The 26,763-nt window shown below is 43.2% G+C and overlaps 1 protein-coding gene across 1 annotated transcript in view; it reads left to right on the top strand.

Annotated features, from left to right (window-relative positions):
• The window catches only part of SENP1 (SUMO specific peptidase 1), a 28,306-nt gene extending 2,274 nt beyond the window's left edge, over positions 1–26,032 (top strand). Inside the window, exons 2-17 of the mRNA XM_065419336.1 lie at positions 126–175; positions 1,625–1,755; positions 2,923–3,007; positions 3,504–3,663; positions 6,235–6,394; positions 7,003–7,106; positions 7,199–7,449; positions 9,229–9,283; positions 10,927–10,965; positions 12,325–12,409; positions 13,050–13,202; positions 13,880–14,011; positions 14,895–15,098; positions 15,622–15,701; positions 25,077–25,161; positions 25,895–26,032. Of these exons, the coding sequence (XP_065275408.1) occupies positions 172–175; positions 1,625–1,755; positions 2,923–3,007; positions 3,504–3,663; positions 6,235–6,394; positions 7,003–7,106; positions 7,199–7,449; positions 9,229–9,283; positions 10,927–10,965; positions 12,325–12,409; positions 13,050–13,202; positions 13,880–14,011; positions 14,895–15,098; positions 15,622–15,701; positions 25,077–25,161; positions 25,895–26,032 (1,866 nt within the window). The 5' untranslated portion in view covers positions 126–171. The remainder of the gene's footprint in view (positions 1–125; positions 176–1,624; positions 1,756–2,922; positions 3,008–3,503; positions 3,664–6,234; positions 6,395–7,002; positions 7,107–7,198; positions 7,450–9,228; positions 9,284–10,926; positions 10,966–12,324; positions 12,410–13,049; positions 13,203–13,879; positions 14,012–14,894; positions 15,099–15,621; positions 15,702–25,076; positions 25,162–25,894) is intronic.
• The last annotated feature ends 731 nt before the right edge of the window (positions 26,033–26,763 follow it).

Here is a 26,763-nt window from a genome sequence, read left to right as displayed (position 1 = left end):
GTTCTTTTCATTCAGGGAAAGCTAGTGTCTGCTTGGACATCGGGTTCATACTTAATTTGGCTATTTGAGGTCTCTTGTGTTGTGTGAACTGTGTCTATAAATGTATTCTTTCTCTTCCTTTTCAGTCCCCTTGAGTTTGTCGTCAGCATCAGTGATGTGAGCAGTCTGGAAATGGGTAAGTGTGTGTGCATTTCTGCTAAACCGTGTTAGAGAGGGTGCGCGGTCTCTAGGTGTGTACAGGACCAAACTCAATAGGGTATCTGAGTGCTGCCTTGACACACCCAGCCTCTGGAATTCTGTGTGTTTTGCCTGGGCCTTATATCTGTGTAACATCATGTAAAAGAAACTTGCAGCTAAAATGTTCTTGCATTTTTACTGAAGAAGCAAAATGCATAGTAAGCTGAATCTCATTTCCAGGCACTTCTGCTGCCTCTGGCTTTTGGTATGAACCAGGAGCAGGCTTGATATGAATGTTATAGCACTTTCAGTCCCGTGTTTGTTTATTCCTCATGCTGTTTAAATTGTATTGAAGGATCAATAGCAATTCTGTGCTGTAGCAAACTTGAGAGGGAAAAAAAGGGCCAGATTCTGCTATCAGTTACATTAGTATAAATTGGGAGTAAGTGTACTGAAATCGGTAGTATAAGAGGATATAAATGAGAGGAGAATCATGCCCATAAATATAACATAAGGATATTAAAACACCTGGGATAGTGCAAGATCAGGACTAAATGTCTCAATCAGTGAGGCTTCCATTGCTTCATGTGTGAGACTGTTCCACAGTCAGTAGATTGCTTGCTGCTAAGAAGGTTTCCAGATAACCTAAATTTTCTGTCCCTTAATTTCCCCTAGTTATAGCCCCGTGTATCATCCTAAATAATTCCTCTCCCTTCTTGGCGTTTACACCCTTTAATTAATATTAGTATTTCAGTAGTGCCTAGAGGCCCCAACAAAGTTTAGGACCCCATTGTCCTAGACACCGGACAAACACATGATCATTTCTATTGCAATTGTAAACTCTTTAGGGCAGAGAATCAACTCTTACAAGCAAAGGGTAGGGGGGGATACAAAGGCACAGATTTGGGCAAGATCACACAGCCGGGCAGTGGCAGAGCCAGGAATAGAACCCCATTGTCCTGATTCCCAATTCAGTGCCCTACCGACTAGATCAGGCTGCTTCTCATACTCTGGCATGTAGATGGTTCTTACCTATCTAACAATTTTATCATCTGCTGGTGAAAATTACGTAAGAGCTGGGTGTTTTTTTTTAATTATTATTTTATCATCATTATAAAACTTTTATTGGCTTCTTTACTGTCTTTGTATCATTTATGAAGGAGGGATGAATGATCTCTGAGGATTAGAAGCAAAAAAGAAGGATACAAAACATATTTGGGTGTTTCCATGACATGGGGGGATGTTTTCTAGGTAGAGGTAAAAGGACTATGCCTTTGTTTTGGGGTTACTGTTTCTCCTTGCTTTTTGCAATATGTTCCGATGCTTTTACTAAACCATTCATTGGCATTAGCTGGACAGAAACTCTTTTAAAGTGAGATTTCATGGAAATGCCTGCTTCATTGGAGAGCCCTTTGTGAGAATTGAATACAGAGCTGTGTTTTCTCAGATGAGATTGCTGATCCTGTGAGGATGGAAGCTGGTGATGCAACGTTGGCTAATCACAACTCGATATTCAAGGCCTTTCCTCTACAACAGACTGCTATTCCAGGGGATCAGCTTTCACTGTCTGATGACAAGGTTTGGGATCATTTCTCTTTACTCATTTACAATTTCACATCCACCAATTCGAGTTGCTGAAATGCATCATTTTGACTTAATATTTCTGTTGGTCAGACTTATTTTTAATCTTCTGAAGAGCCAGTTTCAAAATGAAATCCCTCCTTCAAACTCTTTTCTGCTGTGATGCGTACAAGACATTTGACAGTAATTAGGCAACTGATGTGCTGTGACAGCTGCTGTTCATGTTGACTGTTTTTTTCTCATTTTATGTCCTTGTGCTCTCCCTGTCTATACATCTATCCACTTGTGGGCTCTTGTCTCACACTCAGATTGTAAACTCCTTGTGGCAGGGGCTGCCTTTTTGTTGTGTTTCTGCACAGTGGGCCCTGATCTGTGACTGGGGTCCTACCACAATATAAATGATAATACAGTGATGCAGAATAGTCTTTGAATTCTAAAATCTTGCACATTTGAAATTGCAACCTTTTTAGTATTTGTTTTACAGTAGCATCTGAGGCCTGAGCTGTATTTTGCTGAGCACTCTTGGAAAATATAACAAAAAAAAATCTCTTGCACCAAAGAGTGTATAGTCTGTGTTTACTGATCAATGTAGAAAGCCACACTTGCATGTGTGCACACACACACACACACACTAATATTAATATATCATGTGAAAGCTACACGTACAATCTGTGGAAGCTACACACATCTATGGATACACACAAATATATATTTTGTGGAAGCTACTCCCTTGTATGTGTGTATACACTCTCACATATATCTTATGGAAGCTACACAAAATTGCATACGCTTACTTTTGAGACAACTGTGTGCTTGCAAGATAGTTATGAAAATTTACCAGCTTAGGTACGAAATCTGGTTGCCTGCCCCATACTGTGGTGATGATAAACGTAATATTTTACTGGCATCTCAAAAAATAAAATAAAATAAAATTCACCCCAGAAGGGTAGAATTTTGCAAGGCTGCTGGTAGTGGATAGTGCCATCTCGAAAATTTGCCATGTTGTCAGAAAAGAGTTGACATACTATTGCAACTCATCCTATGATCGCACTGCAACTTGCAGAAGGTATTAGAGTAGCGTAGCTTTATTGGTCATGCCCCAGTGTCATTTTTCTTTAAATAATAACCTTAACAGTTAATAATTTTGGTTCTCTTTTTGTGTAGTTTTTACCAATCAAGTTTGGCAGTTTGGAGAGAGCTTTTACATGCTCCACGGGAAGTGCATCATGCAGTCCAAGTTACTACTCAGGTAAAACATGCTTACTTGGAGTCAGTTCAGTTACACAGCAAGTGTCTTCCTAAGTGCTCAGAAATTATAGCATTGCATTAAAATACTTTAGCTCAAGCTAAGCTGGCACTTCCTGCTTTGTCACTCATAACATTTTCTCAAATATTGTCTTAGGCTGGGATTTCCAAAGGGAGTTAGGGCCAGGTTCCTTTGAATATCCCATTTTCTCACCCCAGGACTGAATTATGTTTTTGGAAAGTTAGAATAACATCTTTACAGCCATTTGGGTTGTGCAAGTTTGTTTGTTCTTTGAGGGGGGCATGGGGAGTGTGGATATTTCTAAATGCATCCTTAAGGCCCTGATCCTGCAAGCTGTTCCATGTGGTTGGATTCTTACACATGTAGACAGTCCCACTGAAGTCAAGTTATACCTGAGGCCCTTTAGTGTTTAATGCTGTATAGTTGGAGCTGAGTATGTGGGCTCTTTATTTATTGTTTAATATTTCTCTACTGGCAGAAATTCCATCCTCTGAGAGTTACCGGGTGTCGGGAGAATTGAGAACGTTTGGACCAAGTGCCAACGGACAGGGGAGGGGTTTGGTACCCACCCTGGGTTCTATGTTACAGAAACCTAGAGTGAGTCGAAACTTGTATCTCGACACTCGCAAAACTCCAAGGTGGGTATGGTTCTGCTCCATCTTTAACACTCTTCCACAGGGTCCTCATTAGAAACCAGTCATTTAAATCGTGTGTTGTGGAGTTTTTACTGCCCCCTCTGACGTCCAAACAGCATGACATCTTTTAAAAGCCTTTGATAAACAATCCCAAATCTTTCAATATCTTAACAAAGTTCAATATAGCATTGAATGAGTGATGATTTGGTGTCTAATGTGACTCTGCTTTTGCGTCCTCATAGAGGCCAAGGTCCTCCTGGGCTCTAGCTGCTATTTTGCATACATGGTAGATATATCTGAAAATCTTATCACCACAGCGGTATAATTTGTCATCTTCAGAAAGTTGGCATAAAACATAGCCTTTTGGGGGGAGGGGCCCATCACAGAGATCCTTAAGGTCCCAATCAGATAATAGCTGGAGAAACATTCTCCACAACCATGCTATGGTCATTTTTTGCCATTCCATAATCACTTGGCAGCCAATCGGGGGAAAAGGCGGGAGCAGGGTGTGTTATGTGGGGGGAGTGAGAGACAAAGGGTACGTCTATACTTACCTCCGGGTTCGGCGGTAAGCAATCGATCTTCTGGGATCGATTTATCGCGTCTTGTCTAGACGCGATAAATCGATCCCGGATCGATCCCGGAAGTGCTCGCCGTCGACGCCGGTACTCCTGCTCCGCGAGAGGAGTAGGCGGAGTCGACGGGGAAGCCTGCCTGCCTCGTGTGGACCTTTGGTAAGTACCTTTAAGTTCGAACTAAGGTACTTCGACTTCAGCTATGTTATTCACGTAGCTGAAGTTGCATATCTTAGTTCGAACTGGGGGGTTAGTGTGGACCAGCCCTCAGACGGGAACAGGTTTAAGCCAACTTTAAGTGCGTTTAAAAATTCCTTTTTAGACCTTACCTGAACACAAGTTGTGGCACTTTCACAATACCAATCTAATTAAAACAGTACAACCCCCTTTAGAATGGAGGTATTTATGCCAGTATATCTTATTCCCATATAAGGCAGCTTTATACTGGTATACATGTGTCCATGCTAGGGGTTGTACTGGTATAATTATATTGGTTTAAAAAAGCACATCCCTAACAAAGTTATACCAGTACAAAAAATTAGTACTGTGAACAGATGGGAATTCATATAGAGTAGCTATTGAAACTATATCTGCATTGCAAAGTGAGTTCATGAATTACTCTCTGGAGCCTGAGATGAGAGAAATGGAAAAAAATATGACTAGGTGAGAACAAGACCAGTGAAGCAGCTGTTAATTCTGCTTCTCTGACCAATAAATAAATAAATATAAAATATATGGAGATATACCTATCTCATAGAACTGGAAGGGACCCTGAAAGGTCATCGAGTCCAGCCCCCTGCCTTCACTAACAGGCCCAAGTACTGATTTTGCCCCAGATCCCTAAGTGGCCCCCTCAAGGATTGAACTCACAACCCTGGGTTTAGTAGGCCAATGCTCAAACCAATGAGCTATCCCTCCCCCCAATGGAGACACTGATAGATGGAAGTTTTCATTGACTGCTCAGTGAAAGGTAAGTTTCAACCTCAGGGATGCTGGGACTCCAGTGAATACCCAGAAACTAGACACACAGCATTCAACTTGTTGCTCTGTTTTGGATCTGTGTGAAATACCCTTCTCTGCAATAAAAAGAAAATACGCATAGCAACCGCACCTTGAAAACGATGGTGTGTGGTGAGCACCCGGATAAGAATGGAAAAAAACGGATACACGACAAACCAAGTTAGGTGGTAATAAATTAGAGCTTTGTAGTAAGAATCTATAGAAACGGATACTAAAGATACAGGGCCAGATGCTCAGCTAGTGTAATCATTGTAGCTCTGTTGGCTTGGATCTGGCCTATTCTCTCTTGAAATATCTGACTTCTTAATATAAAATCGTTGCCATCTCAAGTTAAGATCTCATCCATCTTAACTTTCAAAATTGTGCTTTAATCAGGATCATTGTGCCATCTGGGGGCCAGACTTTTGAACGTACATAAGTGTAAATTCAGCTTAAAGGGGTGTGTGTGTGTGTTCCTGTTAATTTTAGATTGTTTTTAATTTCAAACAAAATGCCAGTTTCTGACTGATCCCCCTTTAAAGAAGATGGCCTAATATTTTTTTTAAAAAATCATTAAAAGTTCTAAGGGTTTTCCTGCATCCCTGCTGATGTTCACAAGGATCTTTTGGGTGGGCCTGGGATCAACACTCCCAAATGGAGGCCAGCCCTCTCGTCTCCCTCTATGTGCACATGCCAGTGGCAGCAGTGAAATGCGGACTCTGCACATCTAAACACCTTCCCAGGTCCTTGGAGAGAAGAGTGGAGAATCCAGTTTCCTGCTGTGTCCCTAGGCTCTCCTTGCTCCCTGATCTACCTGGGGGGAGAGTTTCTGTTGTATTCTTGCTCCATACAGGAATCCAGAGAGAGAATAAAAGGGTTTCTCCAGCCCTGCATCAGTCTCCTTTTTCCCCTGGCTCTTTGAGGGGGTTTCTGCGAAAACGTTTACGTCTGTGATTGTAATGCTTATTTTGTAGATTAACATTCTGTCCTCTTTCCACAGTGGAACGTCAAATAGTTTTGTAGGGAAGTCAAACCATCACTGTCACGTATCTGCATATGAAAAAACATTTCCAATCAAGCCTGTTACAAGTCCCTCATGCCGTCGCAGCCTGCTAAGCCCCAAGAAAACCCAGAGGAGATTCGTCAGCACTGCAGAAGAGGTAAGAACAAGCAGGGGAGACTTAAGTTTGAATGCAAGATCTTCCATTGGATAGGACTGTATGCTGCTGTCTGGGATGTTCAAGTGCTGCTTTCTTCCTGAACTCCAACCTGGACCCCTTTCAAAATCCTGCTGCAACTGGAGTGGGCTGGATGGGGGCAACTTCCCCTTGAAATCTCAGGAGGGGGGAAATGATGAGAGAACCTCAGGAGACCTGATTCAGCCTTGTGAGATGTGAAGAACTTGAGCAAGGGTTCCTGTGCACTTTGAAGACTAGAGTCAACGTTCCCCTTTTCTAGATGGAGTAGTGCCTGCTTCTGATGTACTTTCAGTTTCCATTAGGCAGAAGTTCGGACTGCAGCCTTGCTCCTGTGGAGTTGGCAAGCTCTGCAATCAGTCTAGCCCCTGGTAGCTCTCTGATCCAGTGGAGCTTAAGTTCTGTATGTTCCCGAGACCACTGGTGGGTGGGTGTCTGCTCTAGCAGAGTGTATATAATCCACAGTGTGTGTCTCTGTTCCTGCTCGCTTACTATTATTGATAGTGTTTGTATTTGTTAAGCCTGACTTGAGTCTTAGGGCAGTGGTGAAGTGTCTGGTTATTTCTCTGCAGACAGTTCGAGAGGAAGAGCGAGAGATCTACAGGCAGCTGCTTCAGATGGTCACAGGAAAACAGTTCTCAACATCCAAGCCGGCCTCGCTTTTCCCCCTCCACCTGTGAGTATACGAAATACCCTCCCCAACTGAGAGTCAGTATCATGGTGCCAATTCTTCTTCTCTGGGAGCTTTAATCTTCTGTTTGTGTGTAGGCCCAGATGTTTGAGTTCCAGTAAAAACGTCATGAAAGAAACCCCCTGCAAGAATGCAAAACCATTCGAAACGTACAGCCTCGCTCCAGTCAGCCAATCAGCTAGCGTTCTGGGAACACAGGAGCAGCCATCACACAAGCCACCACCGTACCCTGTATCCAGTTATCCCTCAAATGTTACTTTTGAGTCCGATAATACCACCACTCAGCATCAGCGAGATAATCTACCAGCATCCAACGCCCAGCCTGAAGGTAAAAATACACTGAGATCAACTAAATGTATAGGTCAGAGATCGTCTTTTTGTTCTGTATCTCTCTCCTCCTTCTCCTTCTCCTTCTCCTTCTCCTTCCTCCTCTTCTCCCCCCCCCTCCCCCCCCCCCCCCCCCCAGCGCCAAGCACAATGGGGCACTGGCCTGTGACTGTGGCTCTTAGGCGCTACTGCAATACATGTAACAAATAATGGTTTGAGTAACATTTTAAACCAATGCTCATTGCTCGCTTTCATCTCAAGTTTTGCTTGAGGTTCACAGACAGACTTCGATCTAATTTATTCCCCTAGTGGGAGAGGAGGGGTAGGTCCTGATTTGCTGTCCTTGTAGTGGCTTTGCTGAATTGTGGGAGCAGCAAATGTTTGAAGACAGGTTAAATTGCTTCCTTGTTCAAAATGCCTAAAAGGTCGATGGCAACATAAGCGTATCATTGTGGTTGTTGGTAGCAATTGCTATAGTGAAGGTCACAAATAGATTCCGTTTCCAACCCAAAAGATGTATGTTTCAGATGGCTATTCAAAAATGAGCATATAATGGAAAGTGTTTGACAGCCAGTTTTAATTGGCACTGCCTTATCATATATTTGCCCTTCTCTGGCACTCTTAATCCATGGGACTCAAAGCATGTTGCAAACAATAATGCATGTTGCATCTTCTCTCCTGAGAGATGGGCTATAAGTCGGGAAGTGCAGGAAAAGAGAGAGAAATTGAGGAGTTCTATCACCATCCTATTCCCTGACCTATTTGTTAAATTTTAAAGCCTGAGGAATTGATAATAAATAGGGGGTTACAAAATTGCATTGTCCTTGGCATGTATCAAAATCACAGGTCCCAAATGTGGTAGTTTCAATACAAATGTATCTAGAGAACCTGCTAAATAACAAACCTCTTCCAGGTTCATTCCAAATACTCTGTGTATCCGGTCAGTTTAAACACACAGCAGCAGCTATTGCATCAAATACGGCAATACAATACAGCAAACATACAATTTACTTCTTTCTTTCCCTTCCTGCTGCTTATCTTATTTCCCATTGTCGTTCTAGTCTCCTCTGTTCTATTCTCTCCTCTTTCAAGCCATTCATGCTTCCTCTGCCTGTTACAATTTTATGTATTATTTTAGATTATTTTCATGGTTTGAGACAGTGTTAGTTTTCAACACTAATATCTTCTAGGGTAACATGAATGATTTTGTAATCATTTTGTGAAGGCTAGGACTATAACAATGTTTAAAAGGGGACTGGATAAATTCATGGTGGCTAAGTCCATAAATGGCTATTAGCCAGGATGGGTAAGAATGGTGTCCCTAGCCTCTGTTCGTCAGAGGATGGAGATGGATGGCAGGAGAGAGATCACTTGATCATTGCCTGTTAGGTTCACTCCCTCTGGGGCACCTGGCATTGGCCACTGTCGGTAGACAGGATACTGGGCTAGATGGACCTTTGGTCTGACCCGGTACGGCCTTTCTTATGTTCTTATGTTCTTATGTTAATCTTTTATTTCTATAATCTAAAATCTAATTTACCTTGAAAGCTGAGCTTTCAAAGGAACCTAAGGGAATTAGGCATCCAAATCGGGCATCTGCTTCCCTTAGATTCCTTTGAACATCCCAGTCTGAAGTTTAAAATGAAGATCAGAATTTTGAATCCAGACTGAAAACCTGTTTTAAGTATGAAAATGGGGCATAAGGTACAGAAATTTGCATAGGGAGTATAGTAAAAACTAGCCAGGGTTTGATGAATATTCTTTCTTTTGCTCTGGGTAGGATCAGACTCGGTCATTGTGCTCAAGGTAAAAGATTCCAGAACTCCGGCTCCAAGGTAAGTTTGTAAAATGGCACATATAAAAAGGGTGGTAATTACTCTCCAACTATCTTCCTGCCTCTGGTTAATTGGCTGTTTTCTTTGCTCTGTCCCTGCCAACTTGCGCAGATTCTGCACTTTGATTATCTTTTCCATAAGACTAGGTTAGTCATCTGTTCTGATCACCACCATGTTGCAGGGTACCTCCCTCCACTGCTTCCACTGACATCTAGCATGTCCCTGAGTCTGCAGTGATGGTGCCTGGGGCACCTCCCTTCGGAGTTTGCCCAGTTGCTCTGTTGAGTACTGTTTCCTAAAATCTAGACTAAACATTTCTCTGCTTAGCTCAGGCCATTGTTCCTTATGTCATTATCTGCTGCGATTGTGAATAATTCCCTTCAATGGAAACCTTGCCTGGAAGCTATTTCTAGACTGTGGCATTGTCTCTGTGAGACTGCACTTGAATCTACATGAATTAAATCTCCCACATTCTCTCCTTAGTGTCTGATGCACTTATCCTTGTATTATCTTTGTCACCTATTTTAATTTCCCCTAGTCTCTTCACTTCTTAAATTGATGTATATGGGACTGGGAGGACCATTCCAGGTGGCACAATTCTAGTGATGTGCCGAGCAGTACTATCGCCTGCCTAGTTATACAAGCAATTTCCCTACATATACATCTCTAAATAGCATTGTCTGTCTTCATAATGGCACCGCACTGTGACCTTTTTAGTTTTCTCTCCCACTGTTTTTTTCCCCCCTGTAGGCTTGATATTTTCCATGTAACTGACTTCCCCCTATTTCCCACATCTTGTATCATAGCTGATATCCTGGCAGAAAGTTAAATGTAGAAATGGTTTCTATGCAGTGTAGAAAATCTGACCCTTAAGATTCTGTTCTTAAGATTTTATAAAGTGCTTAGCAATCCCCATTGGAAAATCAAGGCCAGGGCTACTCTTAAAAGTTTTGCTGGCATAATTAAACTAGCAAACCCCTCCTAGTAGAGTGACAGCTGTACTGGGGTAAAAGTGCTTTTGCTGATATAGTTTATGCCAGCTCCCTGAACTGGCAAAGGCACTCTGAGGTTGGTGTAGGTTTATCTACACTAGGACGTACATAGCTATATTGGTAAAAAATCACATCTCTAACTGACATAACTATGCTGGTCTGACTTTTAAGTGTATTACTGTTGTTATTATTTCTACTACAGATTGCAGCTAAAAGGCCCACTAACCCAATAATTTTGGCTAATGCTATATTAAGCTTTCATTTGATGGTGAAGGTTACTTTGATGCTGAAGTTACTTTTAAAATAAACTAGGGGGAAAATATTTGTCCGCTGAGAAATAATTCAGGTTGCTGTAGGAACTTATGTGTATTCCTGTTTCTGTTGATACTTCTGTGGCGCAGCAATCACGTTCTCATGTTGATTGATCGTGTTCTTATGTTGAACTTTCTTTCCTCTCATGACTGGGTTGATATGCATGTAATTGACTTGAACCTTGACTTTAAAGGTGGTCTTAAATTTTTCACTTTTCATCCAAGGGGTCATGGCATTCTCAGATTGCAGCTGTTTGTTATGTGAGCAATTAAAAGAGTTGTCTACTGTCCACGTAGAGGCAATATTCACGTTTTGTCTTGTTTTTCCCCCCTCTTTTAGCCTCCCTTTCTTCCAGGCAGAATTGTGGATCAAAGAATTGTAAGTCCTTCACGTTTTGATTCTTTCCGTTTGCTTTGGTTTGTTTTTATTCAGAAGGTCAACAAATGACCTAACAGCTCTAAGATCTAGACCAGTTTTACAAGGTATGTAGGCACCTAAAGATGCAGATAGGTACCTAATGTGATTTGCAAAAACACCTGTCTGCATCTTTAGCTACCTAAATAACTTTGTATCTCTGGCCCCCCTCTGTCCAGATGGCTAAATTCTCATCCAGCCACTTATCTGATGTCTTATGTCTTGACTATTGCAATCTTGCCTCCCTTCAGTCTATTCAGAATCTTGCCCTCTTCCTAGCTTCAATCGTATCTCTTCTGTCATAGAATCCATCCCCCGGCTCTATCTTTCACACGTTGCATACAAGCTTCTTGACCTTCGCCTTAAGGTGCTTTGCAGTTTAGCTCCTCCCAGCCTATCAGATCTATCACAGCATTGACAGCTACCTTTCTACCAGCTTTTTCTACCTGTTCGTCTGCTTTTCCCTCAAGCACCTCTGAGCTTTCTCCCATGTCATCCCCTTAAGCACGGTACAAACTTTTCCCAGTACTTATCCTCCTTCAGCTCTGTGCATAAGGTTCACTTCCTCTGTGATGCCTACAGAACATTTCCAGCTTATAACAGGGAAGCAGGTGACAAGCTACATTGTGCATGTGGACTGACTTCAATGGGAGCGCTCACATACTGTAAAGTGAAGCACGTGTTGAAGTACTTTACTGGATCAGGGCCAGAGGGCTCGGCACTTTGCAGGATTAAGCCATGTATTAAGTGCTGTATTGACACTGATTCCCATTGCTTTGCTTGGCTCTGGGCCGTACTATGGTTCTCTTCCTGCTAGAGACACCTGATTCATCCCATTTTTGCCTTGAAAAACAAAACAAAACTACCACTGCTCCCTCTCTGGAAGTTCTTGGGCTGTAATGAGACAGGTGGGCTGGGAGAGGACACAGCTGTCTTTCTGAGAGATGCTGAGATAGAAACTTCTTATTGTTTGCCACCTGCCTGAAATCTGCACTGTGGAGCTTCCCAGTGTTCTGTGCTGGTGGAAATAGGCAAAGCAAGTAACAGAAGGTGAAAAACTCTCAGTATTTCAGGTACTTGGTATCCATAATCCCTTTGCTGATGCCAGAATATGAACGGTTTACGCCACCCAAGTAAACGTGAATGGCAGATAATACAAAGTATGTGCAGTAGTGCCAGAGCTGTGCACAGTGAATTTGTTAATGTAGACAAGAAGCTAACCCAGGGGCTGTGGATAGTTTAATATGATCTGCTTTCCTTTTTTTGGTCCTCTTGAACACCTGAAACAAACATGCTGTTTGTACCAATGTCTTTGTTTTCCAGAACCAGCGTCTATGATTCACGAGCCCGCGAGAGATTGCGTCAAATAGAAGAGCAGAAAGCTTTGGCATTGCAACTCCAGAGCCAGGTAAAACATTTGGGCATGTCTAGCACTGAGCATTAGGGTTTAAAGCTGCCTTCCAGTTGCTCCAGATAGTTGGTGGCTTAAAATATAGAGAGTTGGAAGTAGCGTGAGCCAGTGGATATGCTGCTGGACTGGGGAGCACAAATAAATGTCTGCTAACTAAAGGGGATTGCACATTAAAATGTAAATCAGAAGGGGTCATGAGGAAACAAACAAACAAAAAAATCCTTCCACCTCCCTAAAGTTTAATCTCACCTTTTTCCTTTTTGAGGCCATTGCTGTCAAGGGCAAACACTACCCATCTCTCTCTAGCTCCTGCCTGCCTGGCCAGCTGGCATTACTGGATCTATGTTGCTCCCTCACTAGCCCAGGCAGAGGGCTTATTTGAATCTAGGTCTCCACAGCCAAAGGCTTAAGGACGTGAACCAAAGCACTTCTCCCATTGACTGTAATGGTTTTGGGATTAGGGCCTTCAGTGCATGGACTCCCCCACTACATTGCTCCTTTTGACTTTTTACCAGAAGCTGTAGCTCTAAAATGAGTCCCTCTGTCCAAGTCACTGATTGGGAATTGGGCGCCTGACACCCAGAAGGTGCTACAAAAATCCTCGGCTGTTATGCTGACCTAAAGATCTCTCTTTCAGAGATTGCAGGAGCAGGAACACTTGATACAGGACCCAGTAGATTTGAATCTTCGAGTGCCTCTTGAGAAAGAGATCCCTGTCACAGTTCTCCCTGAAGAGAAAGAGAATGCTAAATCAGCTGATAACGAAGAGGAATTCCCTGAGATCACAGAGGTAGATCTGCATAGATTATTAACACTTGAGGCTATTAGCAAGTCTTGGAGAAGCACTCTGTGTGGCAGATGTTGATCTTGAAATTGATTCAAAATACCATGGGGAGGAAGGGAAAATGGTACACTAAGAGCTGTTCATTAAGTAAAGCAAGGCGGGGTGTCTTTCTAAAAGATATGCTATAGCTCATATGGGAGTTACAGACTTGAGGCAGGCCTTGATGGATGAGGTTCTCTGGCCTGTGTGATGCAGAAGGTCAGACTCCTTTCTGGCCCTAAAATCTGTGAATCCCAATGAAGCCAAAGAACAGAGAGGCTTCCACATGGACAGTCTCTGTCCAGTATTATTCCTACTGCCATTGCTTCAAGCCAGTTTTGTATTGTTCCAGTGGGATTAACTACCAGATACCCAAATCCTCATTGTGCTTCTGCAGTGTCACTGTCACATCATTCAGAGATGTCTGGTGGCCTGTTCTTAACTTGGGCCTTGACTCCACATAGTTTTTTGTGCCAGATTCCTGAGCTCAGCATTTCAGGATCTTTTTGCTTGTTGGAGTTGTCATAGGACCAAGCCTTTCCCTTTTCCCTTTGGAAAGGGAAATCTCTTTACTAGTTTAGATAGCTAGAACGCTTGAGTTTATGGGACTGGAATATCAGAAGCTCCTTTTGTGTTCTCTGTAGGAAATGGAGAAGGAAATCAAGAGCGTATTCCGCAGTGGAAACCAGGATGAGATCCTCAGTGAAGCTTTTCGGTTAACAATAACCCGGAAAGACATTCAGACCCTGAACAACCTGAACTGGCTTAACGATGAGGTAACTCCTTCACCAACGCAACTGCGGGTTCCTTACTTCTAAAAGTGAAAAGATTCTGGGGGAAGCAGTAGCTACTCCGCACTAACTCTTACTGCACACTGAGTGCCCTTAGCTAAACTGTCCGAGGGCACTTTTAGTGCACGCTAAGTGTGTCCACATGGAGAGTTAGTGCAGAATAGCTGATACGCTTTAAATTCACACCCTAGCTTACTGCATACAAACAGCCCTGGGTAGTAAGTAGAGCCGAGCGCATAATTGACTTTTCAGTGTAGTGGCCCAAAAAAAAAGTTTGGATCCAATGAAACTTCAAATGTCAATTCCAACCAACATTTCTGATTTTTTTTTTTTCCCCCCTTCAGTTTTGGCTGGAAAAAAAAATCCACCAAATTTGACCCGAATTTGAAACTAGTTTCTGTGGTCCAAAAAATTCATTTTTCAGCAACTTACTATTCAACATTTTTTTTTTTTTTTGGTCCTACTCTAGTAGTAAGTTAAAGTGAGTAAACTTGTCACTGTTCTCCGCCCCCCCCCCCCCCCGCCCCCTTATTCTCTAAGGCTACTGGGGAAGGAGTGGGATGATGGTGGATAATCTGAATGGGGCAGTGTTTTGCTCTTTTGCTAAATTTTAACGTAAGCGATAGTTGTCCATAGTGCAGAACGGGTACCTATAGCTACACTGTAGGAACTCTGAAGAAATAACTACTACTTAGTAGTGCTTAGGGCCAAAATTTCAAAATCCAAGTAATTAAAATTAAGTTCTGAAATCCATTTTTAGAAATATTCTTTTGCTCAGAGAACTCACTTTTTCATGTGCATGCAAAGTAATTATTGTAAAGTGACCAGCAGTATAACACTGACACACATGGATGCTTTTCCCTCCCAGATAATTAATTTCTACATGAATTTGCTGATGGAGCGAAGCAAAGAGAAGGGGTTGCCGACAGTTCATGCGTTTAATACCTTCTTTTTTACTAAATTAAAAACTGCTGGGTACCAAGCAGTGAAACGGTGGACAAAAAAAGTAGATGTTTTCTCTGTGGATGTTCTCTTGGTGCCTATTCATCTTGGAGTCCATTGGTGCCTCGCCGTGAGTATTAATTTGTTTAATGTTGTATTAAAAAGAATGACTAGCTGGAACAGATGCAGCATGAATTCGTTTATGTTCAAGCTGAAAACTTCCCCATCTCTTTTGTGGTTTGTGCACCAGGCAGATATGCACTGAGAAATTCACATTCATGGCTAAAGATCAGGACTTCTATGGAGGGCCACAAAATATGTGTAATTTTTAAAGCGTGATTCTAACCTAAAAAGTGGCTCTGTAAAAATGAGATGACCTCATTTTTGTCTTGCTGGGATTCATATCAGATTTGCTAATTTTTTGAATAAAGAGATTTCGCCCCATCGGTCCCACAAACTCATCCTACGCTCTGACAGCCAGTCAAGGTTTTTCACCCTGATTCATGATTACCAGTAATAAAGGGTTCTGTGGGCCAAATTAAGCCCTCTGCTGTACCTGCACAACTCAGTGGTCCCTCCGAGACACCTCTTTCCTGGGAAAGAGGAAGTCACTTTGTTTACTGTATTATTAACAAGTCTTTCTCTTTATGTAGGTTATAGACTTCAGGAAGAAAACCATCACCTATTACGATTCCATGGGTGGAATAAACAATGAAGCCTGCAGGATACTGTTGTGAGTAGCCGATCTGTATTTGAGTGTCACTGTTTTTGTTTAAATGTTACAAATATTCCTATTCCTTACTAAATGATGAAGTAACACACAAGACATTTAAGATTCCGAGAATAGATGGAACGCCGTGCTCTTGGCCACAGCTAGTAGCTGAACATTCAGAAGCAGCTAAGGATCCAGCAGGAACCGGCTCCCACCATGTTTTGGTCAATGTCACACCCTCTTAGCTGAAGGAGCAGGTGTTACCACCATTTCTTCCAGTTGTTTCCCCACTGTGTAATTTCTGTTTTATGTGGGGTTGGCCTAACCTCGCTAACTCTCATCCCAAAACCCAGCCTCTACTTGACACTGGCTTCTGCCACATCTGGGCCTAAGGAAATAAACACATGGAGCTGTGACATCTGTATACTGAAGACATTGTAGCCCACTGCCTCGCTATCTTCTCTAAGAACCACTCGTGTTGAACAGAAAGGTGATGAAATAGAACTATGTGGGTGCACTACAGAAGAGGTCCATCAGGGTATGCAAACTATTGCACAGTGCTATTCTCTATGTCCAGGGAATGGAACCACTGGCCCAACCCTCATAAAGCCCTCACAGGGGCATCCTTGTGGTTACAAGTTCATCAGAGAGACTGCTCCAAACAAGCACACTCATAACCTATTCAGTCGCTTTTTTTACACTTCAGAGGTCTTTGAAGAGGAGTTCTAGGAGCTGGTAGTATGCAAAGGATCTCTCTTCCCTGTGGCATATCTTCAAAAGGTTGGCTTTGGAGTGGGAAAATTTGTATTCTCACCTCAAGATATTTCCCGCAGAAGTCCACTTCTCATGTATTGTTCCAAAAAGACCTTTAGATTTCCTCATGCCTTCCAGAGATTAACGCAATCTTGTCTTTCTGCTGCAGAAGTTCTGTAAAATCACACAATAGTACATAAACATTTGCATTTGTAATACAATGACCTCCAAAAACACTAATTCAATAAGGTTTAATTTAATTCAATAAACTTAATCTTAACTCCATTAAGTTTGCTCTGGATATTACAGGATATTGTCAATCCATCACAATCTTATCTACAAGAAAGAAAGCAGGACTGATTTTCAGATCAAAGAGATGGTTTCTGGTCAAGAATCCAACATCTGCCTCTTTGAGAGATGGCACCTGTTGATATCTCCTCCAGGAAGAAACCTGGTGTTTCCCTTCTGGATTTTGCAAACCTAGTGCCCATGTCCTTACCTTGGCCTGTCCGTGGCAAATAGCTTGGTAACCTAGCTCCTCCATTACAGACTGATACATTCCTCCCGCTTTCCCTCCACCTCCCAAAAAACACAAATGTGTCACTCTCCCAAGAGGATCATTAAGACATAGAGAATGGTGACCTAGGTGGTGGGTGGTTTGTCTCATGCTGAGCACCAGAGCTCCTGATGAAAGTCTGTGCATGTCATTTATGTCCCTGATGAAGCTCAAGGCATGAACGTGCCTTAGCTACTGTTACCAACCTGGATTGGGACTAAGATATTTTCTCTCTCTGACTCATGCTGAAAATCAGGTCCTGCTTTCATGCCCGTGAGCATGACTCTAGGATATGTGTGGAGCCTTCAGTGTGAACATGCTTGCCCAAAAGTCTGGAGAGTTGAAAGGAGCTTTCATCTGAAGTATTGCGAAATCAAGAAAAGAAAAGAAACAAAACCATCCAGTTTGAAGTAGCCCCTGCGGTTTCCCAAACCGAGAAGCTGGTTCGTTAGAGCAGGGTTACAAATACAGCAGTGTACAAAATGGGCAAAACTTTCAAAGGTTTCCAAGTCCTATTTTCAGAAGTCATTGAGGTGCAGAGGTCCCCAAGTCTCATTTAAAATCAGTGGGACTTAGACTCAAGCGACTTTTGAAAATAGGACTCAGGCTCCTATGTCACTTAAAAAGAACAGGAGTACTTGTGGCACCTTAGAGACTAACTATATTTCTTATTCTAGGGTTAAACTGGTCTGGTAGCTAAATCTCTCTTTAGAGTCACAGCACACTCAAGTGATGTGTTCCGGTATTGCAGGGGATGTGTTCTGTGCTTTTTCTGAAACCCTTTTTGGTTTCTCTCTGTTTGCACTGAGCGAGTCATATTTAGAATTGGAACAGTTGGCAATAATCTAAATTAATGTAAATGAAATATGGACGTGAAATATAAATGCCTAGGTAGGAATCGCTTTCAATATAATATTGATTATATTTAGTACCTTTCATCCCTTAAGATCTCCAAGTGCTCTCTGAGTTCCATATACCAGAATCACTTCACTCACTACAAAAATAGCTCCATGGCTTCTCTTCCATTTCTAAGCAGCTAAGCTGAGAGATTCATAGATTCCAAGGCCAGAAGAGACCATTTAGTCTGACTTCCTGGATAGCACAGGCCAGAGAACTTCCCCAAAATAATTCCTAGAGCCGACCTTGTAGCAAAACATCCAGTCTTCATTTAAAAACTGTCATTGATGGAAAATCCACCATGACCCTGGTAAATTGTTCCAATGATTTGATTAATCTCACGGTTAAAAATTTACACCTTATTTCCAGTGTGAATGAGACAAATCCGTGAGAGGAAGAATTATGAGAAAAATGTAAAACCTCTGAAAATGGGCTTAGAATACAGTGGTCTCAGACTTAACTGCTGTTGCTATAGCAAGAAGTCACCAACATCTGGTAAATAATGCTACAACTGAGATGTGATCAAATAACTCAGGAGGTTTTGCCTAGTAGTGCATTTAGGGTTTTGGGCTGAGGACCCAGCTCTTTAGATCACTAGCTAACAAAACGGTTAAGCTACAGCATAGTGGCCTTGGATTTTGGCCTATTGGCTAATGGGATAGGTGGGATTTGAGATAAAGACCCAAGATTTCAGCCTATTGGCTAACAGCACAGTTGGAATCGACAGTAGCAACCTGCAATTACAGCTCATTCTTGCCCGTGCCATAATTGCTTTTCCCTTTGTTTCCTTTTAGGAGGCTTTTTTGGTTGAATGCACTGGGAGGATCACACCGGGAAGAGGGGACGGAGGTCCTATTCATGGTTAGTGACCCTTTCATGCTTTCAATCTTTAGAGCTTCCTGAAGGTGGTGAGTTTTTAAATGATTTTTAGCCCCATTTTACTGATGGGGATGATTTTCAGGCATAGAGCGGTTCGGTGATTTGCTGAAGGTCACATGGCTAGGAATGAATAATGATTCCCCAGTTTTCTATAGCTGGGTGAATGTTATGGCAGTTGTGCTCTACGCTGTTATTTGGGGGCCTGGAGTATGTGAATGTCATGGTAGCTGTGCATTAGACCTTTCAAGTGAGGTAGGGTTGGGCCTGGTCAGTATTTGGATGGCGATCTTCCAAGAAGGTGATGCTGGTTATTCAGTTGTTTTTTTGATTGTATCCCTCTTCATAAATCCAGTGCCTGGTAGCAAAGTGCCCTGTGCTATACTAGGAGATTCTGCGTTTTGACTCAGGGCTTGTACACGCTACCTCTTATGTCGGCATAACTGATGTCACTCAGGTGTGTGAATAAGCCACACCCTGAGCGACGTAAGTTGCACCGATATAGACAGTGCTATGTCGGCGGGAGAGCTTCTTTCACCGACATAGCTACTGCTCTCGCGGAAGCAGTTATGATGCTAGCAGGAGAGCTCTCTCCTATCAGCATAGAGCGTCTTCACCAGACACACTACAGCGGCGCAGCTGCATCGGTAGCACTTCTCATATAGACTAGCCCCCAGGTATAAAACTAAGGTCCTAACCTCTTATGGTCATTACAAATCTCAGTATCGTTTTCTCAAGAATAGGAGTGTTAAAGGGACGACTTAAAAATCCTACTTATTAAATCTTTTTATCTATGGTTACAAGTCTCACCTAAGAACGCCCAGAACTTGAAAGATAAGAGGGGAACGTTTTCCCTGGTTTTTCAGTTTTTTTTAACCGTATGCATGTAGCAGCAAATTTGTCATCGATTTCAATGTTTTACCTGCAGAATCAGTCAGTTTCTTCTGTTTGTGAAGGTCTTGGAGGGAAAAATATTTTGAACTTTAGATTATAAATCCACAGAAATTTATTGGGGGGGGGTGGGGGGATTTAGGAGCTGAAGACTCTTAGCTATACTATTTTTTAAAAAACCTGACTATATCAATTTGATTTATCCCTTTTAATCCCAATGTCATGACCAAATGCAACCTGGAAAAATTAAATTTCTGCCTCCATAAATTTCCTCATGCAGTTTCAACTGGGGAGATGCATCTTCTTTCCCCCCCAAAAAAACTTGTTTTGGGTTGTTGCTTATGCACAATTGTTGCCATGTTTATGTTTATTGTGGCTACATTCATGTGGTGCCTTGAGTGGTCCTTATATGTGCAGACTGTAAATCACCAAGGGATACTTCTGGAAAACAGCATGAGAGATGGTCGCTGTTAATGATATGTATGTTGCTGTTAATTCCCGTGCTGTTCTAGGAACCATGATGTAGAATTTCCTGGCCTTTGTGCATTTACCCTCTCAACCCCAGCATTGCAGGAATATGGTTTGCAATTACTCTAGATTAGATTACATGAGCCGCCGAATCTAGTTCTTCACTAGAGCTCATATGCTGTGTTTACACCTCTGCTGCATTCCCTTTACCCGCTACCCCTTGATCCTGCTCTTGGCTCCCCAGGCCTGCCCAGAGTCTCATGGTTCACCCACATAGATCCAGTTGCAGAACTGAGGTCTCATTCTGAAATACATTCCAGTTGATCTCGCATGGTGCATTCTCTCTAAATCTGCTATTTATTGTTCTGAGTGCTATTCTCTTTAGAGTGCAGATCAGCATTCTCTTTGGTTATGCCATTGTTTTACTAGGGATTGAATTTAGATGTGCAGACTGGTAGGATTTCTTCTTTTTAAAAAAAAAATCCCAAGAGTGTTTGTATAGTGCAATGAAAGATACAAAGCACCAAAGAATAAGAGACAGGCAAGTTCTTGTTTTCCCTAGATCCTGACCTTTTCCCCCAGCACCATAGGATTGGGCTGCACCTATCTACCAGTATATACCACGGGCAGCTCAGACTTCTGCACGGGGGCTCTGCCACACCTCCAAACAGTCTCTCACAAGATTCTCTTCCTCAGGCCATCTGTACAGGGTGGGGGCTCAGCTCTCCCTGCTTCCCGTTTACAGACTTTTTTTGTGAGTTTGGGGCTAGTTGTGAGCGATTTGCCTCCCCCCACCCACCCAACCTCTTTCCTTCTCTGGGGCCAAAACTTGGAGAGTTTAAAGAATATCCAACAAGAGAAGGCTCTTCTCCAGAACTGTACCACCTTCCAACCTCCTCTCATGTATTTGACACCATCCTTTCCTCACAGCCTGGATAAGTTAGCCAGCCGGAATAAGCGAACAGTGAGGAGACCCCTACTTAGAAGCCATTGTAGAGATTGCAGTCAGCCAGGAGACCCTTGCTTAGCCAAGTGAAAGGGCTTGGAGTCTAGACAGCTTATTGAGGCTTCTCCATCTCCCCCCCATGCCAGCAGACACTGGTAGAAAATATATTGCTCGGAACAATCTAATTCCAGCTAATATCCAGGGAGCTAGACTGCCCCCACCAGACCCTGTTTGCATCCAGCAAAATGCAGACTGCCTTTTCTCCAAGGAAACAGACCAGAGATCACCAGGAATGGACACGTCGGTGAAGGAAGGATGGACTAGCTCCCACTCTTCATTCAGGGCTGTTCCAAGTTATCTACCTGCTGTCAGCTTAGCTACTCTGCTTTCATATTCAGTGCCCATCTTGTGTAGATTGTTCTGATAGAAGGTTAAGTGACTTTCTGCCCATGACAGAATTTGCCATCATTTCAGCATGTAGATTCCAGTTTCTTGTAACTCCTTGAAGAAATACTTCTGGCACAGTGGTCATGTTTTGGGACTGCCCCAGGTCTTGTTCTTTCCACAGATGATCCTGGAAATCGGGGATAGACAACCTGACTGTTCTTATCTCTAGGAAGCTGATGCCCTGGAGTCTCTCTGACCTTGACTACATTCGCCATGGATGGAGGAGCCCCATCTGTGCTGCTTGTCTTGAGGCTGATGTCCATTGGCAGGATTTGCCAATGGGGTTTGCAAAGGAAGAATTCTGCTATCTGCTTTTCTTTTTCCTCTAGCCAGGGGACAGAATTACTGGATGGCTTCCTCACCTTCCTTTATGTTGAGACTGTTTCCAGGCATCTAAGAGGAATCCTTGAAGCTCTTTTAGGTGCAGCCTTGCCCATGAGGTTATCTCTGTACAAGAGAGAAGGTATGTGGGGGTGAAGATAAAGCTGGATGGTGAAGCTCTGCTCCTCCACACCTGTAGGATTATGGGAAATTGACCCCTGCTCTTATGGACTTCTTTACAGGGTGGCCTTGAGCTGGGCCTCAAGCATTGCACCTCCTGTCTTGCCATGTGTCATCAACTCTGGCTCAGGCATGTCTGCAGCGGATCACTTTTCCTTGGGCGGGCACCTCTGTCCAAACTGACAACCAAGCCCATGTTTCTTACCTGGGATCTTCCCACTGTGCTATTGGCTTCTGTGTCTCATCCATTCAAGCCCATGATATTTAATCTCTTATTTCCTTTCTATGCTTCCTGATCAAAACCACCACGGCAAGAAGAATCCGTGAAATTTCTGCTTTGAGAAGTTGCAAGCCCTATGGGACCTTCCAATGGGACAGCATTTTTCTTTAGAGTTCAGAGTCCTTTGTAACCAAGATTTAAGTCTGCATTCCCTACCTTACAGGAAACTAATTGTTCTGTCCAAGGTAGCTGAAAGGAAAAGCCTGGCATGTGCTAGACGGCAGAAGAGCAGTGAAAATTTACCTTAGGAGAACCGAACAGCTGAGGGGAAATATCATTTGTTCATCACTGTTCAGCCTTAACGCCTGGGCTTGGTGGAGCATCGGAATCCTCCTACGCCAGGCAGAGCTCTGCATCACCACGGCTTGCACAGCTTCCGATAAACCGATTCCAGAATGGATCGGAGCCCCATCAACCCGCCCCAGCATCCTGAGCAGAAAGTGCCTTAGCTACTGCTGAGGAGACCAACCTGCAAAGCTGGCCCCTGGTCATCCGTCAGCACCTGCAGTAGCCTCCTTCAGCCGGAAGGTGCTCCCAGGAGCAGTCCCAAAATACTAATCTTTAGGGAAGGGGGAAATTGCATTCTTTGAACGTTCTTCTCTCTTCCCGCCCTGCCAGTGTTTCCATACTGCTAGTTGCACTCCACTTGCTTGGGTCTGGGGATGAGGTCAAGGTCCAGAACTGAAAATCTGATTTCCCTTTTTAGGAGTGACCTCACCCCCAGTCCACCCAACCAAGATTAGTTCTTCAGGTGATTTTTGCGATGGCCTCTTTGGAGTCCATGCCTACGGCCTGCATAAGAGGTTTATAATAAATCTACTGATAAGACATTTTGGGTTTCAATGCAGTGTGGAAGCACTTGCCTGGAGAGGGATTGTTTTGAGGTGTGGCCTTCAAAAGAGAGGTCTGAGTTGTCTCTGGAAGAGAGGCACACTCCAAATGTCTGACTGGGGCAGAGGTCCTTTCTGGAACAGAAATAACTAAGCAACGGATTTTCTGTTATTTCACTGGTACCACCCTTGCCCTTTTCCAGTCCTCAGGCACCTGCCCTGATCTCAGTGATGGCTCAGAAGTGAGGGCCACCTTGTGAATAAATTCACGAGCCTATTCCTTGGCAACCCTAGGCTGCACTTCATCTGGGCTTGCTCTCTTGAATTGATTGTTTTCCTATTTTCCTTTACATTTTGTATCATCAAGATAGAAGTCTTCAAGGAATTTCCCTGCAGTCAGATTGGCAGGGACCTGGGGGGTTGCATACTTCAAAGCATGGGGCATGGTTTACATGAGATCCTCTGGGTATAGCTCACCTAATCAATTCTTGCCATTACAGGGGCCTTGGGCATCGATGGCACCTCAGTCTCTCCTAGTCTCTGTATGTGGTACACAGCTTAGTCTCCTGAGGATTGAAACGCTTTGGTCTAACTAAAGACTTTGGGTTTAATGTAGGAGTATTTGGGTGAAAATTAATAGCCTGTGATATACAGACGGTCAGGATAGTTGATCTGATGGTCCCTTTGGTCCTTAAACTCTGAAAATATTATTTCTCATGTTGTAGACAGATTCTGTAGAGCAATTTTATAGCTTGGCCTCTCCAGACTTCTATATAGGAGTTGTCCTGACTTAGTAATGCATCTACTTCATTGCTAGTATTCCTTTCCTCCCGATGGATTTATAAAAGCCCTGTCTGTTCCCCTTTGGCTAGCAGTAGCTCATTCTGCTGCCCTGATCCCCCTGCTGCTTTAGCTAGTATAGCTGGTATATTCTTGTTGGATTCTCTCCTCTTTTTTTCTGGTGCAAACTCATTTTTTCCCTGCACATCTTTGGAGTTACTTTGGCTACTTCTTGTTTTTTTGTATTCTCTTGATGGCTTTTGTGGTCTGCTGCACCTTAATTTTGGTGTTTTCAGATCTCCCATTTTCCCACTGCTGGACTGAGTGTGATTTGCTTAATTCCCAAAAGATGCTTCCTTGAAATCGAATATCCTTGAGACGTTGCATTGCACAAAGCCCCCCCGCCCCTCCCCTTCCCTCCCGGCATTACTATGTTGCATTCAAATAACTCACGGCCACTAGTTCTAAGCTTTCCTATTACACACACACACTGTCGGTCCCTCCATATTGGTAAAAAAAAAAAATCAAACGTTCTATCAAGGACGGAATGGAACCCTGGGTGAAGAGGTCTGGAAGAAAGATTGCAGAGTGTTAGACCCGACGTTAGCAAGTTACATAGTGTCCTGCAAAGTTTAGTGTCCAGGCTACTATTTAACATCTACATACATGCAACAAATTGCTGTTGTCCACATTCACTGAGGATAGCAAGTTAAAGTGGGAGGAGGAGATGATGAATGGGGACAGCAAAATGTGAGAGGCAACAATCTGCAGGAAGCTCTAGATACCGGAGAAGTCAATTCAGTCTCCAAACCTAAAGCTCATTTTGCAGGAGCCTTTCCAGCCATGCCAGTGCCTATTTTGGCTCTTCCATATCATGAGTCACCCCTTGATTAATCAGGAGATTTCTGCTGACGGTTTTGTGGCTTTGACAGTGGTTATTTTGGGGATGAGTTTCAGAGCTCTGCTCAGTCCTCCTTTAGATTGCCCAGAACTTTAAAATTCTGTGTTAAAAAGGCAAGAACTGCCAAGGGGGAGAGAGGAAAATATTAAATTTCCGAAGCCCAGTTCTCAGAATTAATTGGAGATGGAAGTTTGTGAATTAAAAACGATTGGTTTTTTATTTGTTGGTTGTTTCTCTCTGTAAGCACATTCTCTGTCCCGTTTCCTGCAGGCAATACTTAAAACAGGAAAGTCTTGACAAAAAACGGAAAGAATTTGATGCTAACAACTGGTCGTTGCTCAGCAAGAAGAGTCAGGTACGTTGGTCTCGTGCAGCTAGAACCCATAGTTGGGGACCGAGAGAGCTGCACAAATTGTATCGTGGCCTAATCATTCCCCATTGTTAATCTCTCACCGTCACCTGACGGTCGTGCATGGGAAAGCCGCTTTTCTCCAAGATGAATCAGCAGCAGCCCCAAGGGGATTTGCTCTCCGTGCATAGCACTTCCATCCCACCAGGGAAGAAGGATGGTCGTGTGGTTAAGGCAGTGGAATGGGAGTTAGAAGGAGCCAGGTTCTGTTCCTGGTTCTGCTACAGCCTTTTTATGTGGCCTAAAGCAAGTCCCTGCTCTCTCGGCCTCCATTCCCCATCAGTAAAATGAGGCTAATACTCCTCGCTTCTCTACAGGGGTGTTGTAAAGACAAGTTCATGAATGACTGAGGTCCTCAGACCTTAGGGTGCCTAGATAGGCACGACTACCTGGAGTCCATGATGCACCATCAGTCTCCTCTTTTCAGTTGCTTCCCAGAGTGGGTCGCTCCACACTGTTTTTTTTTCATCCCCATTTGACCAGGCTACTATTGGCCCATCTGTTTCGAAGCTTCGTTTTGCCCCAACTCCCTAAATCTCAAGTACATGGGGACACCCTGGGGTTTTCTTACCTGCTTCAATGCTCATGGCGCTTTATCTGTGGAGCGTTTGCTAAAGTTAAGGGGAAGTTTTGGTCTCGTCGAAATATAGAGGCTCAGGGCTTGTTTTTGTTGTTGAAGGAAATCCCTCAACAAATGAATGGCAGCGACTGTGGAATGTTTGCCTGCAAATATGCCGACTGCATTACCAAAGACAGACGGATCAATTTCACCCAGGTAAGCTGGGCACTGACATGTTGGTGTACGCTGTGGGACTAACGCAGGATCCCATTGGCAGCAGGTTAGCTCACAGGGAACGATGATAGGAGGATCAATAACAATGTTGCCAATTGACACGAAATGTCTTTATTTTCCAGATCTTCTGCTCCTTTCTCAGTTGTCCGTGTCTTCTAATAATTTTCCACACTTAGCACAATCATTCATTAGGTCCCTTAACATCCCAGGATCCGTAGGACTGGATGACACATTTGTATATCTTCAGATTTTGTTTTCCCCTTCATCAATATCTATTTTAGAGGGTCCCCCTTGCTCCCTATTTATTGCTAGCTGTGCTGTTCTCTTTACGTGGGGGTAAGGTTCACTCTTGTGCAAAGGGCAAGGTGTGTGCATCACTTAAGTCCTCAGAGTTGGCCTTACTGGGATGCCAGTGGCACAGAGGATTTCTACTGGCCTACAAATTTGTGCCACCAAAAGCACCCCCATCCCCTCCCAATGTCAACACTCTTTTGTACCTTTTAAGTGGTTAATAGTAAATTGGCTTGAAAAGAACATAACGATCACGGTTTCATTTCTGCTCACATGCAGTGAAAAGAATTAAGGTTGAGATTTTCACAGTAGCTTAAAGGAGTTAGGTGCTCAAATCCCACTGAATTTCAATTCAGGCACTTTGTTACATTTCATGGGGAACAGGCACGTCTGTAATTAATGCGCACTCTGTGACGATCGGGCGTAGAAACCATCTATTAGGAAAAGGGACATTAACGTGTGTG

The sequence above is a fragment of the Emys orbicularis genome, chromosome 19 (assembly GCF_028017835.1).
Source record: "Emys orbicularis isolate rEmyOrb1 chromosome 19, rEmyOrb1.hap1, whole genome shotgun sequence".
NCBI lineage: Eukaryota > Metazoa > Chordata > Testudines > Emydidae > Emys > Emys orbicularis.
Note: the sequence above shows the minus strand (reverse complement) of the source record. Positions and strands in the feature narration are given on the sequence as shown.